The sequence below is a fragment of the Danio rerio genome, chromosome 12 (genome assembly GCF_052040795.2).
Source record: "Danio rerio strain M-AB ecotype USA chromosome 12, GRCz13ab, whole genome shotgun sequence".
NCBI lineage: Eukaryota > Metazoa > Chordata > Actinopteri > Cypriniformes > Danionidae > Danio > Danio rerio.
This window is the reverse complement of record NC_141032.1, coordinates 31,876,586-31,902,356: the sequence shown is the minus strand read 5'-3', so window position 1 is coordinate 31,902,356 and position 25,771 is coordinate 31,876,586. Positions and strand designations below refer to the sequence as shown.

The following is a 25,771-nucleotide window of genomic DNA, read 5'->3' as shown; positions in this document are numbered from 1 at the left end:
ACCAGCCTAACACCAGTGCCGAGTAGCAATGAGAGGGATTTTAACAATTCCACTTTATGATTCTGGTTCCTTCGTGGTTTCATTTAACAGTCATTTTCAGGCATATACAACTGAGAATTGAGTCAGATGTGAATCCAGTGACCACCCTGACTGATTCAGTGAGAATGCGTGCCGTTTGAGACTCATCTGTGAGTCATTAACATGTGAGTCATTTCAAATAGTTGGATTAGGAGTCATTCATTACTGAAAATGGACTTTACTGCACTTTGTGATGTTAAATAAAATATCTAATTATAGATTAATTTCATGACACGTAATAGTTATATTAAGATCCCCATGATCTCAAAATTCAGCCAAAGCATTGTTACAATTTTTGTGAAGCAGTGCATGAAACACTACAGTAATGGGTATTTTAACATCAATTTAATTCATCTTTATTTCTATAGCGCTTTTACAATGTAGATTGTGTCAAAGCAGCTTAACATAGAAGTGCTAGTAAATTGGAACTGTTAGTCTAGTTTTTAGAGTTGAAGTTTAGTTTAGTTCAGGTCAGTGTGGTTTAATTTTCACAGCTGAAAGTCCAAACACAGAAAAGCAAATCCATCAATGTGCAGCTCCACAAGTACCAAACCAAGCAAGCCAGTGGCAACATCACCATTTGATGAAGTGCACAAACTGAAGAAAAAAAAAAACCTTGAGATAAACTATAGGATGTGTATAGTGACAAATAGTTGTTCAATAGGTTTTGAACAATTTCATGCATGTATATGTATATGTATATGTATATGTATATGTATATATATATATATATATATATATATATATATATATATATATATATATATATATATATATATATATATATATATATATATATATATATATATTTGTATATCGTTCCTTGTATTTTAAAAAGAGGTGGAGTCAAACATTCAGCAATTGAAGGCTCGTGCTGGTCAGGTTGATGCACATGCTAGAATTATGTTGGTAAGCAAATCAACTGAAATCATTTTGAAAGAGCAAGAAATGACCATATGAAGGCTGCCTGCAAACTCTGCAAATTATTTGTTGACACCGAACATGTCTTATCGTCGAAAACCAGATCAGCTAAGTGCCTGCAAAACATCCCTTCCATGTCCATGCTGTCTGAGCACATGTACTCAAAGTCTGCCATCACTCCGAGCAAGACTCAAAGCTCGCTGCTTTCCGATAGACTGGACAAACTCATGTTTTGTTTTCTCATAATGGGACAAAATTGCGATTGAAGGTAGAAACATTTTTGTGTGTGTGTGTGTGTGTGTGTGTGTGTGTGTGTATATATATATATATATATATATATATATATATATATATATATATATATATATATATATATATATATATATAAATATATAGCCCCCTTTATATATAGCCCCCTTTTAAATATTTTTTTCTTTTTAACATTTTTCCCAAATGATGTTTAACAGAGCAAGGAAATTTTCACAATATGTCTGATAATATATTTTCTTCTGGAGAAAGTCTTATTTGTTTTATTTCGGCTAGAATAAAAGCAGTTTTGATTTTTTTTAAACCGTTTTAAGGTCAAAATTATTATTATTATTATTATAAAAAATTGCTCTTCTTGTTTGTCACGAGATACCAGAATATGCTGTTCTGTTTTTTTAATTTATTAAAACAAAATAAAAATAATAATAAATAAATATATATATTTACATAAATAAATATAAATATATATAGATTTGTTTGTAAGCTTGCAGTTTGCAAGCTTGTTTTAAATATTTTAATAATTAAACTCATATCACAAATCTGATAATACTGCAAGTGACTTTAATGAATGGCTATTAGCTGAGAAGCAAAATCTAAAGTTGGAGGCAGTCCTAATATTGTCATATATAATTATTTGAAAGACAACTGACATAAAAAATGTCTTCAAATTTACTTGTAACAAATTTAATTGTTAATAACACTATTCACTAATAGAAAGGTTATGAATTGTGAATTCACAACATTTATGAACATTTATGAATTGTTAACATAACCAAACAGCATAAAAATGATTTGGTGTTCCAACATTTTATCACATTTTTGTTGAACTTGTTCTGATTTTTCCCCGCTCAACCATGAGCTCATGTATTTATTTAACTCTCCAGTACTCTGCAGGATATTTGATAGTGTTAGGACTTACAGTACTATAATCTGCAAACACTCAGACTTGAAAAGAGGCCGCAGACAAATTGCGTTATAAGAAATTACAGTCTCAACTTGTATTTTAAACAAAGTGGAAAGAAGTGAAGGTTGCCAGCTACAAACACATTCAGCTTAGAAATGAAAGCGACAGACTGAACCACAGAGTTTACTTGGGTCTTCCTGCTCTGTCCTTCCGGTGATAACCTGACCTTTAGCCGAGGATCTATAATGCCCATCACGGAAAGGGAGGAGAGATGTCTCAATCCTCCATGCTACATTGCTGTGGCCAAGTTCTCGGCCATAATGACATTCCTCTGTTAGGGGTCATTGGCACTTGGCTTTTACAGACTTTGAGTCTGACTCACACACTGCCTGCAGATGGATCTTACAGAACCACCATAATTTATCTCTGCTCGCCGGCTTTTATTATTTATACATGTGTGTGTAATTTGTTCCGTTTTGTTTTTCTGCCTGAATCCCTCAAATTAAATCGCGTGCATTACAAATTCATACTCTGCTTGTTTTAAGCAAGGTCTTTTAGAAAGCCAAAGAGCCTCGGTTTTCCCATTTCCCAAACTTCACAGTAAACACTGATGACACAAAACACCTCAGGAGCTTCGTGTATCTCTTCAAAGGGAACTGCTCTTGCGTGCACATGTGCTTATTTGTACGTCACTAGGACAGCCTTGGGTTGTTGGGTGATTTAGAGAGATTACACTCTCGGACTTCTGCATGCTTGGTGATGTCATAAAGAATAAACTCTAATACAATAACTAAGCTCTTGCGCCAACTGCTGTGAGGGTAAGCAACTGGATCAAAGGCCAGGGGAGGTGAGTGTGCAATGCAAGGACTGGAAATGTGCTAAAAAGGTGAATCTGCCTGCATATTTCAACTAAAAAAAAATAAGTCTAGCGCCGTTAACAAGAGAAGAGAGGCTTTACTGACAGAATTATTCATATTACTGACAACTCCCTGCAGTCAGGCCAGGTCTTGCGTTTGACCCAGAGCGCTTTGGGGTTATCAAGGGTAAACCAGATTTGAAGTGCCTTTCCGTGTTTGCTTTCTCAGAACTTGGAAAGCTACAGATTGCACTGGCATAACCTGCTCAACGCCGCAATGCCCCTGTGTGAAGAAGAGGAGTGGGCCGTGAGGAACGGGGGAAATATGAAAGACACAGTTGAGTAGCAGGCAGGCTTACTAAAGGTATAACAGCTTCTGCGATGATCTCATCCAAGCAAATCTATAATACCTGAGGAGAGTTATCCGATTGCATTCCCATTCATCTCAAATCCCAATGGTGCTTACTTGCCTATGCCCATCTTTGCTCAGGGGATCCTCAGGATTTTTTTTGTGCCAATTGTCAGATAACTCCTCCTCAAAGAAATCTGTGTAGATGTAAATCAGCTTATAGAAATATATGTTGCATTGCAGTGACTCTGCATCCCACTTTGCCCAAAAAAGAAAAAGAGCAAAAAGAGAACATATATTTAGAAAATATCCTCAGAAAAGCGCATGCATTTGATTTGGTGGAAAGTAATTTAGAATTAATGAATAAAAGTCATTAGAGAAGGATTTGAGCAGTGTAGAAAATCACAGACAGGTTTAAGTAAAACTGAAGTCACATGAGTTTTTGCACAATCACCAGTCAAAGTACTGTAAAGATTCATTACAGTTCATTTTTTTGTAAGATTCCCATGAATAGATACTGTATAAGTGAGACAATTTTAATGATTATAAAGGCACTACTTTGCTTAAAAAAAGTTAGTAATTTTACTAGTTTCATTTAATATATATTTTATATCTGTCCCTTTTTATTGTTTTTAAAAAATGCTTACTGTAATTTAAAGGGTTTGTTAGGGCAGACAAACACATTACACGTCTTTTTTTCATGGAAAACATGCTACCAATCCATTCTTTTTTCTTTTTTTTTTTGTGACAATCATCAGGTTACTCCTTCCCCTTTAAAGAATTTTTTGTGTATTTGTAGATAAACTCACCGACCACTTTATTAGGCACACTTTACTAGTACGGGGTTGGACCCCCTTTGGCCTTCAGAACTGCCTTAATCCTTCATGGCATAGATTCAACAAGGTACTGGACATATTCCTCAAAGATTTTGGTCCATATTGACATGATAGCATCATGCAGTTGCTGCAGATTTGTCAGATGCACATACAGGATGCAAATCTCCTGTTCCACCACATCCCAAACGTGCTCTATTGGATTGAGATCTGGTGACTGTGGAGGCCATTTGAGTACAGTGAACTCATTTTCATGTTCAAGAAACCAGTCTGAGATGATTTGTAACAATATTCAGGCATACTGTGGTGTTGATACAATGCTCAATTAGTACTAATGGGCCCAAAGTGTGCAAAAAAAAATTCCGCCACACCATTACACCAGCACCACTAACCTGAACGCTTTCGTGTTGTTGACACCAAATTCTGACTCTACCATTCAAATTCCGCAGCAATAATCAAGATTCATCAGACCAGGCAACAGTTTTCCAATCTTTTATTGACCAATTTTGGTGAGTCTGTGTGAATTGTTGCCTCAGTTTACTGTTCTTACTGTAGCTCACAGGAGTGGCACCTGGTGTGGTCTTTTTCTGCTGTAGCCCATCCGCCACAAGTTTTAACATGCTATGCTTTCAGAGATGCTCTTGTGTATACCTTGGTTGTAACGAGGGTTTATTTGAGTTACTGTTGCCTTTCTTTCAGCTCGAATCAGTCTGGCTATTGTCATCTGGCATCAACAAGGCATTTGCTCCCACAGAACTTCCGCTCACTGGATATTTTATCTTATTTTAGACCATTCTTTGTAAACCCTGGAGATGGTTGTGCAAGAAAATCCCAGAAGGTCAGCAGTTTCTGACATAGTCAGACCAGCCTGTCTGACACCAACAACCATGCCAAATTCAAAGTCACTTAAATCACCTTTCTTCCCCATTCTGATGCTCGGTTTGAACTGCAGCAGATCGTCTTGACCATGTCTACATGCCTAAATGGATTGAGCTGCTGCCATGTGATTGGACCCTTAATCAATGTACCTAATAAAGTGGCCGGTGTGTGTGTATATCAGTCTCTGACAATTTCAAAGCATTTGAGCTTTTATTAATATATTGCAGTGATTTTTCCTCCACCCAGAAATAGAAATAAATGAACAAATATTCAAAACTATATCATTACAAAAGCATAAAAATTGAATTTGATGGAGGGTAATTGAGAATTAATGAAGGAAAGTTATTTGAGAGAAGGCTATGACTGTACACGATTGGTCATAATTGGATTTGATTGGTTCATGCAATTAAACATCTCTTGTTTTTTTCTGCTCATTCAATGCTTGCAACTCTGAATAAACAAAATGATGCTGTTAAAGGAAAAACAAAAAAGTTAAAACCCTAGCACCCAGAAACTGTCATTATAATTTGACAATATTAAATGACCTTTTTAATTATATGTATTTAAATTATATTATAAATTATGTGCCATCTTCCAGCCATCTTTTTTATACGTTGCATACATATATATGTGAATGTGCACATCAATGTATATAGATTGTAAGGAATGAGCATGAGTCATGGTGATCTTCTGATGCGCACATCATTTTCACTCTCCTACACATCCCTTGCCAGCAATCGAGTTGAAGCTCACAGGGGCAGGAAGGAACAGTCAGGGTGCATGAGCTTCACAATCTTACCTTCTTCACATACTGAGGGCTCCGGTGTCAACAGAGATCACAGGATGCGGCTCTGGAAATGATTTAAAAGGAATTTGAAAGTTGACATTAATGGTACATCTGCAATTCATGACCTTCTGAGGCAAGAAATTACATTTGACATCCTGAAACAGTCGCGAAGCTATTGTGTGAGTCAGGAGGTTCCATTTTCATACCCCAAGGTGAACAGTCTGACTGTCATCATCTGCATAGCTAATTATGTTTGTGCAATTTCTCTTCCTGTGCACTGAAGGGACATTTTTCTCCATTTGATTTTTTGAAGGCCATCTTTAGTTTTTCATGTAGCAGTTGAATTTGACTTGAATAGACTTTTTTCTTGCATAATAGATATATTTTTATATTATTTGCAGTTTTATTAAAGTATAGAACTGAAACATACATGAATTTTAAAATTTAATGACTGCATCTAAGTGAACACCATACAGGGCTTTCACATGTCATGGAGGTCTATTCCAGGCATTGAAAGTAAAGGAAGTTTATATATTTTTCTACAAGTCATGAATATCAGGGATTTTTGTTTGTCATTTTCAATTTTACCTCCCATTTATCAAAAAAAAAAAAAAAAAAAAAAAAAAATTTCCTGCACCATGTTTTGTGTTGTTTTGTGGTGCTTTTTCTTATAGTTTGAAGCAATGTTTGAGGCATTTCTTGTGTTATTTTGCTGTGGCTGAATGTGCATTGTGAACCTTAAGCAGGTCACACACCTAAAGAGTAAATAAGCTCTCTCTATATGTGAATATAATGTTATTTAAAAAAAAAAAAAAACGGTGAACAGTGCCTGTCCAAAATCTACAGGAAACCTGTGGCAATAATAAAAAAGTCAAGCTCCTCCTTTGCACGGTTTGCTTGATGTTTGAGTTTTCCTATTCATTATAGGTAATCGAAATTCAGCTGTCTGGTCATATAGACCTTTGGTTCTCAAACTTTTTTCATCAATTACCACTTTAGAAAAAAATTGTCTCTCCAAGTACCACCATAATAAGCAGTATTGAAAAACAGTAGCGTGGTAGATCCAGTAAGGCAGCTACAGTTCTGCACAGTTCAAAAACGTGGCAGATTAATTCCTATTATTAAGAAAATTTATTATTATCAGCCACTTTAAATACTACACAGTAAATTTTGCTGTGTTGAATAAACTCTTAAAGAGTTAAATTTAACACTGCACGTGAGTGTATTTGGTCCCACTCAGAATTGGTGTTAAATTAACACTTTTCATTGTGTTATATTTTCAGAGTAAAATTAACTCAATTTTGAGTTAAAATTTAACACTGGTCAACACTGAAAATTGTTAAGCTGTTTAACTCTGAACAGAAATTAACTCTGTCTGGTGTTCCTTAATTTAACACCAAACTGAAATCAACTCCGGTTAAATGTTAATACATCACTAATAAAGAGTTGATTTACAACCCATATGGTGTTGCTTTAACTGTCATTATTTCACTCTGGTGCAATTTTTTAATGCTACTGAACATACTAAAAAAACATTAAACAACAAATAAAACAGAAAACGAAACTCAATATCAGTTAAAACTTTTATTAAAACATTCAGGCTTACAAAAATACAGTGCAAAAATGTCAAGTCTGCATAAAATGGCAATATGGTACAATATGAAGTACAGAATCAGTTGTACCATATTTTCTTTGAAGATCAAATGGTTTGAAATAACACAGCTCATTAACATTGACAACTGTTAAAACTTTTTCTGGATGCAGTCTGACTGTAAAAGCATAGTAATGCTCATCAAAACATACAGTTTCCATTAGTGTGCCACATAACAGTACATTTTCATTTTTGACAGCTAGAGTCATGATCTTACAAAACACTGGCATCTCATTTGCTACTTCTGTGCAGATAATAAAGTCAGGATGATACTCTGTGCCATGATGTTTGATCCACTTTACAGCATAGACTATTTCAGATATTACCACACCTAATTTTGAAGCAATCTCTGGGCCACCTCTAATTTCCCTGAGTTCCACCATCTTTCCTGGGCCAAGAGTCAGTCTGTACTGGCTAAAAGACTCCCAATACATTGCCATACAACTCTGGTGCTTTTTGGCTAGTGTTTTGGTGATGTTTTTGAAACTTTTTAATTGTGTTTTAAAGAATTTGTGCTTAGCTTCATAACGCATACACCATGTGTGCAAAATTGGACCAATTTTCCTTATACATTGTGGGTAATGTATCATGATGTGATGTTTTGGCAGAAGATTTTTTTGGGGGAATAACATTTTAAATAGCCGATGATGTTCAATTATCAAATGTTTAAGATAAGTGGTCATGCCATCTGTTAAGACAGGTGAAAAGACAATGTTAACAATCTGCAGAAGTAAAAGCAAAAGATGCCAGTGTTTATCATCTTTATGTATTAAATCTCCAAATATTAAAGGCAAATTGCGCAATAAGCACTAAGATTGAATAGCATTTAAACCTAAATCATTGCTTCCATCAAGCAATTTGACTTTTGGAGGACGGTTTCTCTGCTGATTGTAACCATAGTCAAAAGCATGTACTCTACCATCAAGATCATTGGCACTCAGAAAATTATGCTGAATGTACTGCAGAACAAGTTTTACCTCTAGCTGGGCAACTCCTTCTAGAATGTCGTGCATTATATCAACAGCAAAATTGGTGGCTGTGTTGAAATATTTGAGGGAATTTAATAAGCATGCCCTTTTGACACCATACACGTGAGGTAGTGTAGAATCAGACTGTAAAGTTTCACAATGCAGAGCATGCATCTCAGCAGTTCTTAGTTCAACCTCAGGACTATCTTCAGAGAACACTGACTGAAACTGATGCTTCTCAAGCAGACAAAAACGACAACAATATCGAGCCCCAAATGATTCCAGAAAGCCAAACAAGCTGTGCAGACCTAGGTTATCCCCTGTGACTTGAACGATAGTACCCTTGATGCATCTTCCAGACACTGGATTCTTAACTCCCTCAATTTCAAGCACTTTCAGATCATTGACCAGGGGCTCAATTATGGAGTTAAAACCATAGCGCTTAACATCCTGTGCATGAAAGAGGGCACATAAATGAATATTAACCAGTGAGGAGTTAAAAACTGGTGGGAAATTTCTTAATGAAAAATAGATTGCACCCAATTTATGTATACCTTTCTTTGAGCCCAGTGGATTAGCTGTCTCAAAATCATCATAAAATAACTGAATTTGTAAGGCATCTTTTTCTGTAGAAAATAAAGGACTGCTTTTAAAATGTGCTGCATCACTTAAGTCCACATAAATTCCTTCCTTTGAAATGTGTCTGGGTTTAAACAAATGGGTAAGTTGTGGATTTTTTAAAATTGTCTTTAGTGTTTCTAAAATGGGAATATAAGAAAATTTATCAGTCACAACAACTTGATCAAATGTTCCTGTAGTTTTATTTCTTCTGCTGTCAAATCTTGTGCCGAGTACTATTTCACTAGGTTCAACAATTCCCCATTTCGCTGTAAACAGTCGCTGTCGCTTGACTTCCGAATTTAACAAAGTAAATGGATTTTCTAAATTTGTAAAAGATTCCTCTATTTTCCTTTTACTAACAGTGTCCTCAGAAGATAGACAGAGCAAAGCTGCATCCTGGGCTTGACTATGAATCTCAAAAACCACTTCTTCCATAGATGAAACAAAACCATTTATTGCAGACTGACTTAAACCAGCAACTTTCAGTTGTGCAACAGCAGACGCACACATATCTAAAGTGTTCTTATTAGACTTTAACATTACAGATGTTGTGGCCACATCTTCAGCACTGTCACTCTGGTGAAACATTGCAGCACTACTTTCTTCCTCTGCCTCACAGATGCCACTAGGGTCACAACTCTGTTCACATTGTTCAGGATGTTTTATATTCAAATGTTTTCTAAAACCTGAGAAGGTACCAAACTCAGAACCGCATCCTGCCTCTACACATTTAAGTCGAAGGCTCTTTCCAGGAACCAAACCATGAACAAATCTGAAGTGCCTAACAAGCATTTTTGAACCATTTAATTCAGTCTCACAAACAAAACACTTCATGAGTGCACTGGAACTTTAGGCACCTAGTTAAGCAGCCTTGCCCTAACCTCAGCAACACGAGGACTTTCTTTCACTTTCCCAACATCTATGTTGTACACAGTGGTTTGAATGAAAGTGTACATGTTGTGCAGCATGGTGTTGTAAGAGGTGCCAAAAACATAATGTGCCTTAAACAGTTCATCAAAGGCACCAAGAGAAGAGGTGGACTTGCATGGAATGGCATGCTGATCAAGGATGATGAAGAACTGGTGAATTGAATCCTTCTGAGGACCTACAGCCAGGAGATAGGGCTGAGCGCTCGCAGAGATGTCTTGCAGCTGCTCCTCAATGTTTGTTCCACTCTAAAAAAAGCAAGCAAGTAAAAAAGAAACATCACTAACAAGTTAAATAATAAAAAACTATGACAGAACAATCATTAAATAAAACCAGCAAACAAACCTTCTTGAAGACAACAAGATGATTTTCTGCTTGAGAAGCAGAAACTTTCCCTGGTCTCTTCCGGCCTTGAGCAGATGGTGGAATCAGATGCAACAGTAGTAGTACTGAAGCAAGGTCGCTGTCCCAAACTGTTTAAACAGGTAACAAATAATTGGTTAATATCATAAATGTTAACTCGCAGCAAAACAATGTTGAAAACTAGAAGTTAACTACATAAAAAAAGCCAAAACTATATACAAAGTGACTAAAGCTACATTAACAATCTTAGTTTGAATACAATTATTTGTAAATCTGATAAAACTTTGATCCAAACTACCAACTAGGGCTGCACGATATTGGAAAAAATTGACATTGCGATATTTTTTTCCCCTGCGATATATATTGCGATATTATATATATATATATATATATATATATATATATATATATATATATATATATACTTAAAACTAGGGCTGTGACGGTCACCATGACAACCGCGTCACGGCCGTAGTACGTGACGTCACGCACTTTAAAACACAAATTACTGTTATGTTGCCAAGTATTACATATCTGTTAGAATATAACATTAGGCGCGATTCAGCAAGTTCAAGTTCAACCATGAATCTTGTTAGAAAACGAACTCTTACATCTGGGAACATTTTGGATATGTGCCGACTGAGAAAGGTGAACGAATCAATTTGGATTAAGCTTTTTGTATGGGGGTTTTAAGTAAAGTGTGTTTTAATATTCACTGCTGAGAGTCCAAACACTGAGGAGCAAATCCATCGATACGCAGATCCACGGGTCCCGAACCATGCAAGATAGTGGCGATTGACGGCGAGGGAAAAAAGCCATGTAGGCTTAATCAACTCCTGTCTTCTAAACGCAGAAGCCCAGCTCAGCCAGGCATGGCAGAGGCATTTGCAAAAATGGCCAGATACAAAAGAGAAAGTGATAAATGGAAGACATTGACGAGAAATGGAGCAACATATTTGGTAACTACTTAAGAACGCGCCGCTCCGCAGCGTAGAGAAACCTGCGTCGCGAGAAATGCGGGCGGCGGAACAGAAGGAGAAGCCCTCTCTCGCATGGTTGTGAAAAAGTACCCTGTCTGTGCATTTTCGCTACAAGCACACCGTCTGACAGTGTATTGCTGGAAACATTATAACCCCATTCTTCACTTAAACCGGACAAAGTCAACATGTTAGTTTTTCTAGCAAATAATTTAAAATATGACTACAAAAGGTGGAGAGAAACTACGCTGTTTTTTTTAACATCTGACTTATATTGTTACTAGGTTAATATTTTCTTTGTACTTATAATTATTAATATTTATATTATTATTACACTTATTAGTAAAGTGCCATTTAGACTATTTGTTAAGTTCTTAAAAATGTAACGTTTAATTGTTATTATTATACGGTTTCAAGCAGTTAAAGTAATTTAATATTTAACTACAATATTTATAAACAGTTTTGTGTTGTTTTATTAACGAAAGTTCAAAAATAAACATGTAGCCTACTTTTATACGGATATTTTATTTATTAATATTTAATTAAGTTATTCCGTAATTTTTACATAAAAGGTAAATTAACTTAAGTAGGCTACATTTGTTGATGTACGAGGTCATGGAACATGTTTGCCAGTAAATAATGTTCGCACCACTAAAAAAATAAATAAATGATTAACTAGCGAAAAGGATGCAATAAAAAATGCCAGCGCTTGATATTTCTTCACAATCGGATTCGTACGTGCAATAAGCCGAGACTATATTGCGCCGACAAGAACAAGCCCGAAAACTAAATCTAGAGAGAGAATTAATACTAGTTAATATTAATGATTATAAACACGAACTGCGTTGTATGATAAACCCATCACAATGATGTCGTGATCTTTGCTGAAGAACTGATATGTTATTGCCGTCTCCCCAGCCAGGTTTTCATCTGCTTTTTTTTCCCCCTTCTTCTGGATACAAACAATAAAGTATCAGCGCCAGACCAGTGGTTTAAATTATATTTTCCTTTCCTGATTTCTTTTCTTTTCATTAAAAAATAAATAAATGTTTAAAGTTTTGTATTGCATACCCTATATATTTTTTAAAGATTATCATTCAGCTTACCTGCAGCGCATGATGTTGTGTGCTGGGCAAATCCCCTTTACTCATGCTACCCATTTCATTTATGACACTGTAAACTTGACTTGGTAGGCTGATCATCTTTAAACTCAAAAGACTGCTTTTGCATAATGTGATGTTTCTTATTACAACTGTTAGCGGTGTTAAAATGAAAGCAAACATTAAAAAGGGTTTTGTTTTATCAATTGTATAGTTTAGTTTTAATAATAGCTAATTTATATAATAAATTATAATATTGATTATTGTGTAGACTACAGTGTCCAACAAAACAATTTTATTAGGTTACTCTAATAGACCAAATCCCTAACTGAAAAACGAATGTGAAAATGACAGGCAGTTGCGTCTTTGCTAAAATTAATTTAACGACAAATTTCTTTTGCTTTTTTCCCCTTTAGAGATCAAAAGAGCTGTATTTAAAGAATTGTTTAACGAAAACATGAATTGAATGCCCAGTTCTTTTCCGTGTGAGTTTAGTGCGCCTCTGCCGCGTCTGCGTTTTTAAGGTTACAGGTGCACCCTGACCTGACGCGGGGACCAGATCTCTGTATTGCTTTAATTTCTCAATTTTCATAACTGCATTGCATTTTCATATGGTAAAATATCAAAATGTATGTTCTGAAAGTAGTAGGAATGACGGGAGTGTTAGTAATTACTAACAGAAAGAACTTTCACTTTTGAGTGAACTGTCACGTGTTATTTTAGTATGATAAAATAAACAAAAATAGTAATGCAGAAAAGTATTTTTCGCTCTGCCAAGCCTTCTCTGTTGCTGTATAGAGAAGCAGCTTGCTCAGTCTCCTTACCCCGGCCCCACCCCGCCCACCGACTCCTGAACGTCTCACTCACTCACTCACTCACTCACTCACTCACTCACTCACTCACTCACGCGGGCATGCACTGCGGTCTCATGAGGAAACGCAGCTTTTTGATATAATGTTTTTCTTGTTCCCAAATACAAATAATTTATCAAGTATTGTTTGAAATAAGTATTCGTAAAAACACGCTATTCGTGCTTTTCCGAATACCGTATTCCGGTTCGGCTTCACCCATAATATATATATAGATTTTTATTTTTTTTGCTTTGCATCGCACCCTCCTGCGATGTGACTATCGCGGATGCGCACATCGCGATTTCGATGCTAAAACGATATATCGTGCAGCCCTACTACCAACATATAAAAAAATTTATGAATATGATTTGCAATAATACACACACATATATATGAATGAATTCCAATTGAATATGAACAATTAAAAATTAAACTGACAGTGTGTAACTATGGCTAACTTCATTCATGCTTGGGTTCCTTTAAATATTATAATAACCATGGTATGAAACAGTACCTAAACAATCAAAATTCTTACCAATATGAACATCATCTTCAGTGTCATCACGAAGAGATTCTGCTGCTAGCAAAAGTTCCTGTAAATCGCTGGTTGCAGGAAGTCTTTTGCACTGCTGAATGACTTTTTTCTTGAACGTTGTTGTCCACTTCTCTAGCAGCTTGCCTGACACTCCTTCTCCAAACATCAGAACAAAGTCTTGCTCAATCTAATAAGCATAACATTTTAATTATTGTAATGCTTAGGGCAAATCTTTAAACTCATGTCACCACTGACTATTTGTTTTTTATACAACAAACCATTTATCAAATATGATTATAAACACTTACCAAGCCTTTAATGTCCTTGAAACGAGGAAAAATTGTCAATAGATCACTGGACTGCATGGGATCAAGAACCATCTTACGACGATAGTCAAATGTCAGTTTCATTTTCTTCTTGATGGCATCCTCATCAGCAGAATGGTTCATGAATGCAATTGCTTCCTTGCACTCATCCTCACTCAGGACAATCTCTGAAGTAAACTTTGAATGCCTTGCTACAGTTGGTCCACCGGATCCCCGCTCAGCATACGACACTTGACCTAACAAACAACAAAACTATTTTAACTGTTTGTTTATACAAAATAAAAAAAAATCATCCAAGCACAAAGAAAATTAGATTGCTACATTTCTGAAGTTCATTTTGTACCTTCAAATGATCCTCGTCGTTCTTTAGCCAGGTTTCTCTGAATAGTTTTGATTCTCCATGCCAAATATCCGGTGCCACTCTCACCATCATAGTAATGCTCCTAAAGAGATAAAAATGGGTAAAAAGGGGGACACAGGAGCAAAATATACCATCTGTAGTATAGGTGTGTAAAAAAAAAAAAAAAAAAAAACGTGACAACACAAATGTAAAATTTTAAAAAGGTGCAAGACTTACAAAGCCATTTTTGGAATAGGGGTCACTGAGGTAAGGGAACAAAGCCACGATTCCTCTGGCATATTTTTCTTTGACCAGCCTTGGTGGGGACCCTCTGCAAAATAATGATTAATTATAAAAAAATAATAAAATAAATCCACAACTATATCAAGTAGCTATGTGTACACACAAATCAGTACTGTGCAGATTACCCATTTTTTTCGGTCATATCAGCTGCCAGGATATTAACCATTTTTCTCCTCGTTTCATCCTTTAAAGCCTTTGTTCTGTTATACTCATTTATTATACTCTCGCCTCCAGGTTTCTTGACAAGAACAGATTGCACCAGCTTTAAAATAAGAGGGGAAAAGGCAGGTTATAAACAAATTAAACAAACACACCTAACAAAAAGCAAAACATGAATTTTTAAATAAAATGTAAATTATATATTTTTTCACTTTAAATCATTTTTATGTAGAAAAAAAAAGTCCACCTTTTTTGCTTCATCATCCAGCTTCATACGCTTACTGTCAGGGCCTTCTTCAATAATGACTGTATCCTGAGAGTCAAGGGAGTCAAAGGATGAAGACAGAGACTGATCTAAATGCATAGAAGATGATTGTGGAGAGGCCGGTTCCAAATCTGTTTGCATAAACAATATAAGGAGGGGGGGGGGGTCAGGAAGTCTCTATGACAAAAACTGTGAAACATTACAGTCAAATAATGTGATAAAATACAAACCTGCACCATGTTTTATGGTGAGAACGCCAACGGAGGGATCTTTGATTAACTCTTCAAAAACATCACCATCCACCTCAGTCCCAGATTCATCCACAACCTTCACGTTCTCAGGTACATTTGGAACCCCAAACTTCAAAAAGGCTAAACAATACATAAATAATATATTGCATAATAATAACAAAATGTGAAAGCTGATCAGTTATATACTGGTAACTCTGAATATCATCTGGAAACATAACACAGCAGCATATACATCAGTATTTAAATTGACCACATACCAAATAAGAAATCTGAATAACAAAAGTGTAATTGTTTCTTACCTGCAGACAAAAAGTCCTCCAGGTTCAGATTGGCTATTTTAACAAACTTTTGTGCATCCCCAAATTTCACCTTTACCAGCATGCTCTGTAGGAAAAGAGAATGTTTCATACAGGTGCCAATGGGGGGGATTTATAAATGACACAAAAATGGCACATAGGTTTATAAATTGTTGCAAGATTTTATAACCATTAACATATATTTATTATTTAAGAATTGGTCATCCCAGTTAGTAAAGTAATTACACAAGTACTTAAAGGTTTTACTCACGATGTGATCTGTAGAGCCTTATATGCACAGAAACTTGGGGGAAAAGAAAACACCAATATGTCAACAATCATTTTTCTGTTATGTCAAAGTATAACACACATTCACCATAGAAAAAAAAGATTCTAATCCACTTAATTTTGAAATAATGTCTGTGCTGAAGGGTTGTCATGATACTGAATATTGGTACCAATTGGTACTGGAATTAAAAGCATCCATTTCCGCTAATATTTAAGTGTTTTTGAGTAGCCAAAATATTATTAAAATGTAATAAGTTGCTTCCAAACTCATCTACAACTAGCACAGACGTTGCCACATTACACAAAATAGTCATAACTTGGAAAGCTATAAGAGTAAATCATCATTTATTGTTTACCTGGTCTTTTGTCTATGATTATCAGCTTCAGCTCTTCAAACGTCAGTGGTTCGTTCACGTCACACAGACCCATATTAATTAAGCTGCCAAAAGGAGCCATGATTTTAGTTTACCTCTTGAGTCTTCTGGTTTTTGAGTCGTTCGTTTATCATGTGGCAGCACGTGAAGAGAGATGAATAAAATCCGAAGACTCGAGAAATGAACGAATCAAAACATTTTCCGGCTCTAAATGCATGACTGGCTTCTGTCTTTCACGCGATGAACGAACGACTCAAAGCACATAGAAGACTCGAAAAGGAACGAATCTTCTGCTCCACCAGCACAATTGTGCGCGTGCGCAATTAAACGAATCACTCCGAAAGGACTCAACGTTTTCGAGTCATACAAAAGATTGATTCAAAATGAACGAATCGTTTATGAACGACCCATCACTACATGTCACCGCTGTTTACCGGGCACAAACACAGATGCACGCCACTTGATCGTTTTAAAAGCCGCGAAGATGAGCTGGCGTGTCTATGGGCTGACATTTAAGAGATCCGCTGATGATTCACAGTTTTAAAATGATCCGCTGTCTCTGTATCGGTGTTTGCACTCGGTAAACAGCGGTTAAGTGCGGTGAACTGGTGACCTTCACGGCCAAACGGCGGGGTTTAGGACCGCGCTCAACAGCGAATTTCAGTTAACTGTTACCGAAAAACAGTATCATGACAACACTAACAAGCTGTTAAAATGCAACCTCTTAACAGAGAAACGTTAATTAGGAAGTAATTTGAAATGGACTGAAAATATTTAACCAGCAGTGAGCTCGACAGCCATACAGACACAGTTAATTTTACGCTACATATGTTCATATCATATAACTTTCTCTGTAAGTTACCATCTTAATATGTTGAAACAACAAAATACTGACCTAACAGTTACCTGGAGCATTGCAGTTGCTCTTGAAAGCAAAACTTCGAGGCTAAATGTAGCCTAACGTTACCGTCTTCTTCAGAGAGTTCACAGTACAAAACTAAATGGATATAAAAGTAAGATTAGAAATCGCAAAAACAATTTAAGTAAGATCATTGGCATCGTTTAAGCTTTATCTTTAACGTTAAGGTGACCACACTGTGATAAAATCGATGGAATGACACGGTCACAAAGTGACTCATAATCAATGTTTTAACAAACAAAACGCATCAAAGTACAACATATACCGTTGTGTTAGCACATTTACTCATATAAATCGATAAAATGATGTTTTAAGACGTTAAACAAGAGAGCTTACCTATACGCACGAGGGAGCAGAAAATGGCGCCGACAAAACTCCAACACGTTCTCTGCAGGGGGTAGATTGAGGGGCGGAGCTTAACAGAGCAAAGTTAACGACGTAGAATACAACTCTGATCATTTTCACCAACACAAGGGGGTGTCTTTCACCGTTTCTTGTAAAATTAACTCATTTTGAGTAAATGCAGATTAACACAGCTTAATTAACACAGCGGATTTTACTGTGTACAAATAGTTTGAACATCAACACTGTACTGTATTAACATAGCATCCTATTCATCAAAACCTGGAAATGTTGCTTGGACCTCATAAATATAGGCTATATGTTATCACATTTATAAATGGACCATTTTTTATACATTTTGAAATATGTTGCATGTACATATGACATATTTTAATCCTCTGCGTACCACTAGAAGAAAGCAAGTGTACAACCATGATACACATACAACAGTTTGAGAACCACTGATATAGACCCTTTCCTTCATGTCATTGGTCCATAAACGTTTCCTGCTTGTTGTCAAACTATTTCATAACTCTAATAAGAGGCAATTCAATCATAACTTACTGTCAAAACAGCTATCATTACATAATTTATCAATATCTGGACCTTTTTGAATTCTCGGAAGCTGCAGAAATTACAAATGTAAAACAGGAAATGCATTGGAACCATTGTTATTGTCTAAAACCTGCAGATGGTGTTTCACAACATGTTTTGAGGAGAGAATCGTGTGCTTTAAAGGAAGAAAATAAATGTGACGTTTTACACGATGGACTTCACATTGTCACAAATATGTCTTCACTCAGACCCGGTTCTATAGGTTTGCTAGAGGATGCCATTAGCACACTCAAGCGAAAGCAAGAGCACTCAGTTGAACTGTAATAATGGGATGTTGGTGAAACAGGTTGTCTTCTCTGTGTATTTGTGTTTACTCTCTGAACAGCGTCTGCGTTTCCTTTATGCGTTGTGTTTTTGCAGCTCTGAGCATTGTAGCCAATCACTGACAGATCTGTAGATTTCCTGAACACAATAGCCAGTCAGAGGTCTTTAAGGGAATCTGAAGTCATATGAGTTCTTGCACATTAACCAGTCAAGGTGTAGAGACAATGCAAAGATGAGATTGGTTATAACAGAACTTGGTGATATTCTGATGAACAGAGATAAGTGAGAGTAATAAGTGGTACATCTTACATACTTTACCTATAAGAATTGTGTTTGTAATATCCCTAATTTCATGGGTAGCGCTGTCGCCTCACAGCAAGAAGGTTGCTGGTTCAAGCCTCGGCTGGATCAGTTGGCATTTCTGTGTGGAGTTTGCATGTTCAGCCAGTGTTTGCGTGGGTTTTCTTCAGGTGTTCCGTTTTCCCCCACAAGTCCAAAGACATGCGCTATAGGTGAATTGGGTGAGCTAAATTGTCCATAGTGTGTGAATGAGAGTGTATGGGTGTTTTCCTGTGATGGGTTGAATAAGTTGGCGGTTCATTCGTCTGTGGCGACCCCTAGGTAATAAAGGGACTAAGCCAAAAAGAAAACGAATGAATGAATATCACTAATTTCATTATATATACATATTTGGTCACACTTTATTTTAAGGTACTATTCTGGGTATTAATAAACGATTAACTTTTACTTTTTTAAACTCCTAATTTGTTGTTTTTAAGAGTTAACAAAGAAGTAGTTGGGTTTAATCTTAGGGATTAGGGATATTAATAGTTAATAGTAAGAATTGGTACTTAAAAGTGTTACCATACTTTAATGATTTTCTTTCTTTGTTTTGAAGCACACATATATATTTTATTTGCAAACATGTTGTTTTATACCGGCCTACTGCTAGCCTACTTGACAATTGAATTTCTAAAGCACAAATTGCCTAAATATGCGTGCTATTCATATTTGTTTCACTCTTTCTTGCTTTTTTGTACAGGGATGTGTAAACGTAACATTCTGTAGTGCATTTAGTGATTATTTAAGGCCATTTGGCGATTTCAGTCATCATAAAGTAAACATCCACCATCTTCTTATCAGTGACATGCAGTCTAAACAGTCTCTGGGTTATTGTGTGTAAAGATTTTAAACATCTTCTTGGACACTTTTAATACTTCCAAATGGTTTGCTGCATTTTTAAAGTGTCCATGTCTTGAGGTTTTTCAGTATGGTGCCATTTACTTTCTATGTGCGATTTGATTGGATGGGAATATCAAGACCGATTTAGCCAACCCCCATAGACAAGAATAAATAAAGTAGTGACTGCAGGTTATGGAAAAGTGGAGGAGTAAAAGTACAGACGCAATGACAAAAATGTACTCAAGGGAAAGTAAAAGTACATATTTTTTTCAAAACTACTTAAATTACAACTCCAGAGAAAAACTACTGAATTACAGTAATTTGATTATTTGTAATTTGTTACTTTTCATTACTGATTAACACTTAGCATTTTTGAATTCCTTCTTTCGGATGAGATGCTAAACCGAGGTCCTGACTCTCTGTGGTCATTAAAAATCCCATGGCACTTCTTGTAAAGAGTAGGGGTGTAACCCCAGTGCCCTGGCTAAATTCCCTCCATTAGCCCTTACCCATCATGGTCTCCCAATACACCAAATTGTCTCTATACCTATCTCTTCACTCCCCTTATAGTTGGTGTGTGGTGAGCGCACTGGTGCTGTCCTGTGGCTGCCATCACTCTATCTACGTAAATAGATGGTGCACACTGCTGGTGGTGTGGAGAGACCATCTCATGATTTTGAAGTGCTTTGAGTGAATGGACACAATAAATGTGCTATAAAAATACACACATTACATTGCATTACTTTTTTACCCATTGTCATCTCAGGCTTCTCATTCCCAATAAATTGCTATTTGTTCTGTTCATGCTGCAGGCAAAATCCTTTTTCAACATCCATTGAGCAATTTTCATGTAAAGTAGACATTACAACAGCACATGGTATCCAAATTTATCTCACTCTTTCTTCCTATTTGTATTGTAACTTTGTTTTTATGGAAAACGAGCTAGCAATCCATTCTTTACTGTTGGTTTTCACTTTTATTTTCTGATACCAAACATATTAAATAACCCTTATAATTTTTGCTTTATTATTTATTTATTTTACACAATGTCATCTCAGGCTTCTCATCCCGAAAAATTGCCATTTGTTCTATTCGCGCTGCAGGCAAAATCCTTTTTCAACATCCATAGAGAATTTTTCAATGCAGATGTTGATAGTATAATGGAACAATCTACAGTAAGTTAACTCCTTTAGCCTGATTAAAAGCATTTCATTTCATGGCTGGGAACACATTTCATCTGAAAGAGAAGGCCAATTAAAAGCTTGTTAGTCTGCCAGATTAGTTGCGTGAGAGTGTACTGAGTGTTTGCTAGCTATATCCGCTCTTCAATCCAATCACGGATTTGCACGGTAAAGCAAAATGCGCTGTAGCTTGTTCCAGAGCGAGCGGTACCACCGTTTGACGTGACGTTACATCAGGGCTGTTCTTTTTGCCCTCCTACTACTTTCAGTTGCTCAATGTGAACTCAACCTTGTATTAAGTAAGCATGTGGCCCCTTTAAAAGGTTATGTAACTCTGAATTTTGGAGTTTAATAGAGTCCCTGTAGGGTGTAACCTCTGGAATTGCTCGGCAGACCTTCAGCACACTAAAGATGTAATCCATATGACAGTGCAGTCAGCCATTTAAGAGAAAAAAAGACAGAGAGAGTATGTGTTTATGGGTGTACTTATGGGCTGGATTGTTGGGTATGCCAGTATATGTCAGCAGACTGCTCATTTGAGTATCTATATGGCAAAGTACAGCTGAATAATGTATTTTTGTCCACTCGCAGAGATATTTTTTGACTGCGAGGGAAAAATACTGCATCGGTTACACAACCAACACAGACAATGAAAGTGTAGTGACTGAAATCAACTGAACTTGGATGTTTAACCTATTTTTTTTAATCCCAATTATTTCCCCCATACATTACATCATATTTTTATACACAACTTTTGTCATGGAAAAGCCTGTTGTCATCAAAATTCGATTAACAGATTTTAAAGTCAGTTTAATTACAGCAACTACTATACTACCTGACAAAAGTCTTGTCGCCTATCCAAGTTTTAGAAACAACAAATAATAATTTGACTTCTAGTTGATAATTTTGCATCTGGAAGAGGCTTATATGAACGGCAAAGACCTCTAGATTATTTTATCAAAATAAAATAGGATTATGCCTTTTTATGCCCATTTTTATTTACTTAATTAGAACAGTATGGTCTGATTTTGCTTTAAATGACTCAAATAACTTCAATAAAGTCATCTGGAATGGCAAAGAAAGCATTCTTACATCAAGATTCTTTGGATTCATTTTCAATGCCTCCTCCATCTTACCCCAGACATGCTCAACAATGTTCATGTCTGGTGACTGGGCTGGACAGTCCTGGAGCACCTTTTTTGCTTTCAGGAATTTTGATTTTGAGGCTGAAGTATGAGAATCAGTGCTATCCTGCTGAAGAATTTGCCCTCTTCTGTGGTTTGTAATGTAATGGGCAGCACAAATGTCTTGATACCTCAGGCTGTTGATGTTGCAATCCACTTTTCAGATCTCTTGCGCACCCCCAAATTGAATATAACCCCAAACCATGATTTTTCCTTCACCAAACTTGACTGATTTCTATGAGAATCTTGGGTCCATGCGGGTTCCAATTGATCTTCTAAGTATTTATGATGATTGGGATGCAGTTTAACAGATTATTAATAAGAAAAATCTACCTTTTGCCACTTTTCCAAATAATCAACCCGAAGTCAAGTTATTATATGTTGATCTTACAACTGGGATCGATGACAAGACTTAAAAAATAAAAAATAAATAAAATAAAATACAGTGGCCACGAGATCTCAAAGGTGATGAAAGTGTGTGTTAAAAGACAAAAACACCAAATTTGGAAAGCATCTACACATATGCACATGGAAATCTTTCAATAATCTAATAAACCTAATAATCTGATGAATTGCATAATTTAAGTTTAAATTATCAGGGTTTAAAAGATACAAATAAATTGTACAACCAAGACATTAAAATAAACAAAAACTCACTTCTCAGGTCTCTGACAATACTTTTGATTCTAATCAGAAAGCAGTCGGGTTAATAATACGTAATAAGTTAGTATATGCTCTATTACTGAAATAATGTTTTGTGTCTAATTTGTATGTTTTGTGGAAATCATCCATGTAATTACTAGTATAAAAGTACATCCAGGTGGTTGTTTTCACAGAATAAAGCCTATAAGTCTTAAACATCAGCCCTCCGTAGCCCTTTTTGATTTATCCATCATCTTCTCAAACAGAAAAAAATGCCCCGGTCATGTGCACTAACCATGTAAAACTGCACATTGTTAATTTCCAAATGTACAGAAAAGGCGCTAAGACACCAGTCAGTAGCTTTCTAAACGAAAAGAAAAACATCTTTACAGTCACTGCTTATAAAGGGTTAATACCCCGTGCTCATCTTTAATTAATAGTCAAGCTTGAGTACACGTGTATGGCTGTATAGAAGCAATTACTGTCAGTATATAGAGGAGAGTGCAGCCCTTAAGCATGTCCATACTGCTCTTTAATGTCATATTTCAGTAGCATACAATCTATAATTTAATATCCTACTGAAGGTATTAGAGCACCTAGATAAAGATGGTCCCTCTTGAAAACATGCAGTCCCTGAATTAGACTGTGCCCGTATATGCACACTCAGATGTTCCTCGTATTGTGCACAAACACAGGCAGAATCATCTGAGTTCAACACTTCTTAGCAATGTCACTATTTAGTGTTCATTTAGAGGTTTGTTTTTGTGAACATCTGAACAGATTCAGTGCCATATGCATGCACCAATGTATTGCTTTGTGTTTATTTTTGGATTATTTGTGAGGTAATTGATATGCCTGCACATTTTGATTCTTCAGAAATCCCTGCAAAATTATTCAGGTTGAACTGTTTTACATGCAAAATCACTTCAAACTCCTTAGATAATTTAGAGTCTTTGTCGTCTTTCTGTGTTTTCTTCTTTTAATAAATCATGCTTTCTCAGAAATAGTTTGAAGCTATCCCATTGGGTTTTTTTAACTGCATAATAGCTTGTGCAGTTTGATTTGCGGATGTATAAATTTTATAGTAAAGTACAATATTTACACGCATAAATATTCTGTAAGATTATAAATACATGAAAATCTGAAATCATCACACAATAGTGGTGTTAAATTTTGGCTGTTGACTTAAAATTTTCACCAGATGTTCATAACAGCCAAATAAATCTATTTATTTAAACAAAACTAATTAGTTTACAAATTCATCATTCATTTATTTTCTTGTGGGCTTAGACTCTTTATTAATCCAAGGTCGTCACAGCGTAATGAACCACCAACTTATCCAGCATGTTTTTACGCAGCGGATGCCCTTCCAGCCGCAACCCTTCTCTGGTAAACATCTACACACTCACAAAGACACACACACACTCATTCACTATGGACAACTTAGCCTACCCAATTCACCTGTACCGCATGTCTTTGGACTGTGGGGGAAACCGGAGCACCCGGAGGAAACCCACACGAATGCAGGGAGAACATGCAAACTCCACACAGAAACGCCAACTGAGCCGAGGTTCAAACCAGCGACTTTCTTGCTGAGAGGCGACAGCACTACCTACTGCGCCACTGCGTCGCCCTAGTTCACAAATTAGTTATGTATAAAAACAAGAAAAGACACAAGAAGAAAGGAAGGTGTAAAAAGGCAGTGAAAGCCCAGACAGCAACTGAAATCTCTCAGTAGTTATTCAGCAACCCTCTTCTATTTGTCGTTGTAAATGAATATTAGCTGCTTCAGTCCAACATCTTCATTAGCAGGATGATGAAGATGAAACTAGAGTGGACATTTTAGCAAGACAATGATCCAAAATAAAGCCAGAGAAACACTCAAATACTTCCAGAGAAAGAAAATCAAGCTGTAGAATGGCCCAGCCAATCACCTGACTTGAATCCAATATAAAATACAAATTAACGATCAGATTTGATAGACAAGACCACAAAACCATCAAGATTTTTACACCGTTTTGAAGTGTTGAAAAAAAAATCATACCTGAGCAATGCAAACAGCCACTTAAAACACAGATTTTTAGGTAATGCAGTATTTTTTAGCTAATCTCAGAATTCAAAACCTTTTAAAATCACAGTTATTATTTCATCAAAATATTAACAAAGGTGGCAGTTGATTAACTTGTTTTTTTAGTTTTAATATCCTTATGGAAATTGTTTTGTGAATAATTTAAAAGTAAAATCTTACTGCACTGGCAGGATAGTAATATTTGCATATGAAAAAACTGATATTTCCTTTTGTGTATAAACTTACAGGATGTTTTATAGTTAGCTACATAAAATCACATTTGATCAACTAAAACCAATTTTTTCAGTGTTTTTATTCAATTTAAACATCAGATGTGATTTCTTAGTAATTCCTTAGAGTAAAATAACCGGTAAAAAAAAAAAAAAAAAAAATCACCTTTTCATTTAAACAGCCATTCTTTTCCCCCCTTTTTTACCAACAACCACATAAAGATTGAAAGATACTAAACCCTAATCTTAACTGCGACTTCAACATTATTATTTTTCTTGCGCACCGCCACCGGTGTTGTAAGTGTACGTCAGGAAGAGAATTTTTTTTATTTGATATCGCAGTAATAAAACCAGCGGATATGGTATTTTGAAGGCATGTCTGGATGAAGATATCATATTTTCATCTATTCATCATATTGCTGTTTTTTTTTCTGAGCTTTCATAAAAATGAGACTCCCCCGAGTATTCTCCTTTTCATCTGCTTCTTATTCCATCAAGAGGCCCAAATAGTCAATATGAAGTAATCAGAATGTGTCACGGTGGATGTTTGCCTGTGGACAGGCTTGAATGAATGGACAAAGAAGAGACTTCAACTGTCAATCAAGCAGAAAGGGCAACCAAGGAAAGGGGCTCCCAACGCACTGGGGGGTAAATCTTTGAAGTGATTCTATGTTC

At 36.0% G+C, this 25,771-nt stretch overlaps 3 protein-coding genes across 9 annotated transcripts in view; 1 reads left to right on the top strand and 2 right to left on the bottom strand.

Annotated features, from left to right (window-relative positions):
- LOC147834501 (uncharacterized) overlaps positions 1 to 25,771 on the bottom strand; it is a 382,782-nt gene that overhangs the window by 105,543 nt on the left and 251,468 nt on the right. The gene's annotated exons all lie outside the window — the stretch shown is intronic.
- nrg3b (neuregulin 3b) overlaps positions 1 to 25,771 on the top strand; it is a 275,221-nt gene that overhangs the window by 36,156 nt on the left and 213,294 nt on the right. The window lies entirely within an intron of this gene.
- On the bottom strand, positions 7,444 to 17,778 carry LOC147841428 (uncharacterized). Of its 3 annotated transcripts, none has more exons than XR_015504237.1 (13): positions 17,725 to 17,778; positions 17,365 to 17,466; positions 16,079 to 16,111; positions 15,811 to 15,895; positions 15,491 to 15,631; positions 15,243 to 15,391; positions 14,962 to 15,098; positions 14,771 to 14,864; positions 14,537 to 14,636; positions 14,176 to 14,429; positions 13,669 to 14,054; positions 10,387 to 10,698; positions 7,444 to 10,289 (listed from the first exon to the last, which is right to left on the bottom strand). XR_015504237.1 is itself a non-coding variant. In XM_087276515.1 (13 exons), exons 4-13 carry the CDS (start codon positions 15,890 to 15,892, stop codon positions 9,972 to 9,974), a joined length of 1,590 nt encoding a protein of 529 aa, XP_087132641.1. In that variant the 5' UTR covers positions 15,893 to 15,895; positions 16,079 to 16,111; positions 17,365 to 17,466; positions 17,725 to 17,778; the 3' UTR covers positions 7,444 to 9,971. The 3 variants fall into 3 exon arrangements, 2 of the variants coding, with proteins under 2 accessions (XP_087132641.1, XP_087132642.1); XM_087276515.1 differs by having other exon boundaries at positions 10,387 to 10,514; positions 13,868 to 14,054; XM_087276516.1 differs by having other exon boundaries at positions 10,387 to 10,514; positions 13,868 to 14,054; positions 17,376 to 17,466.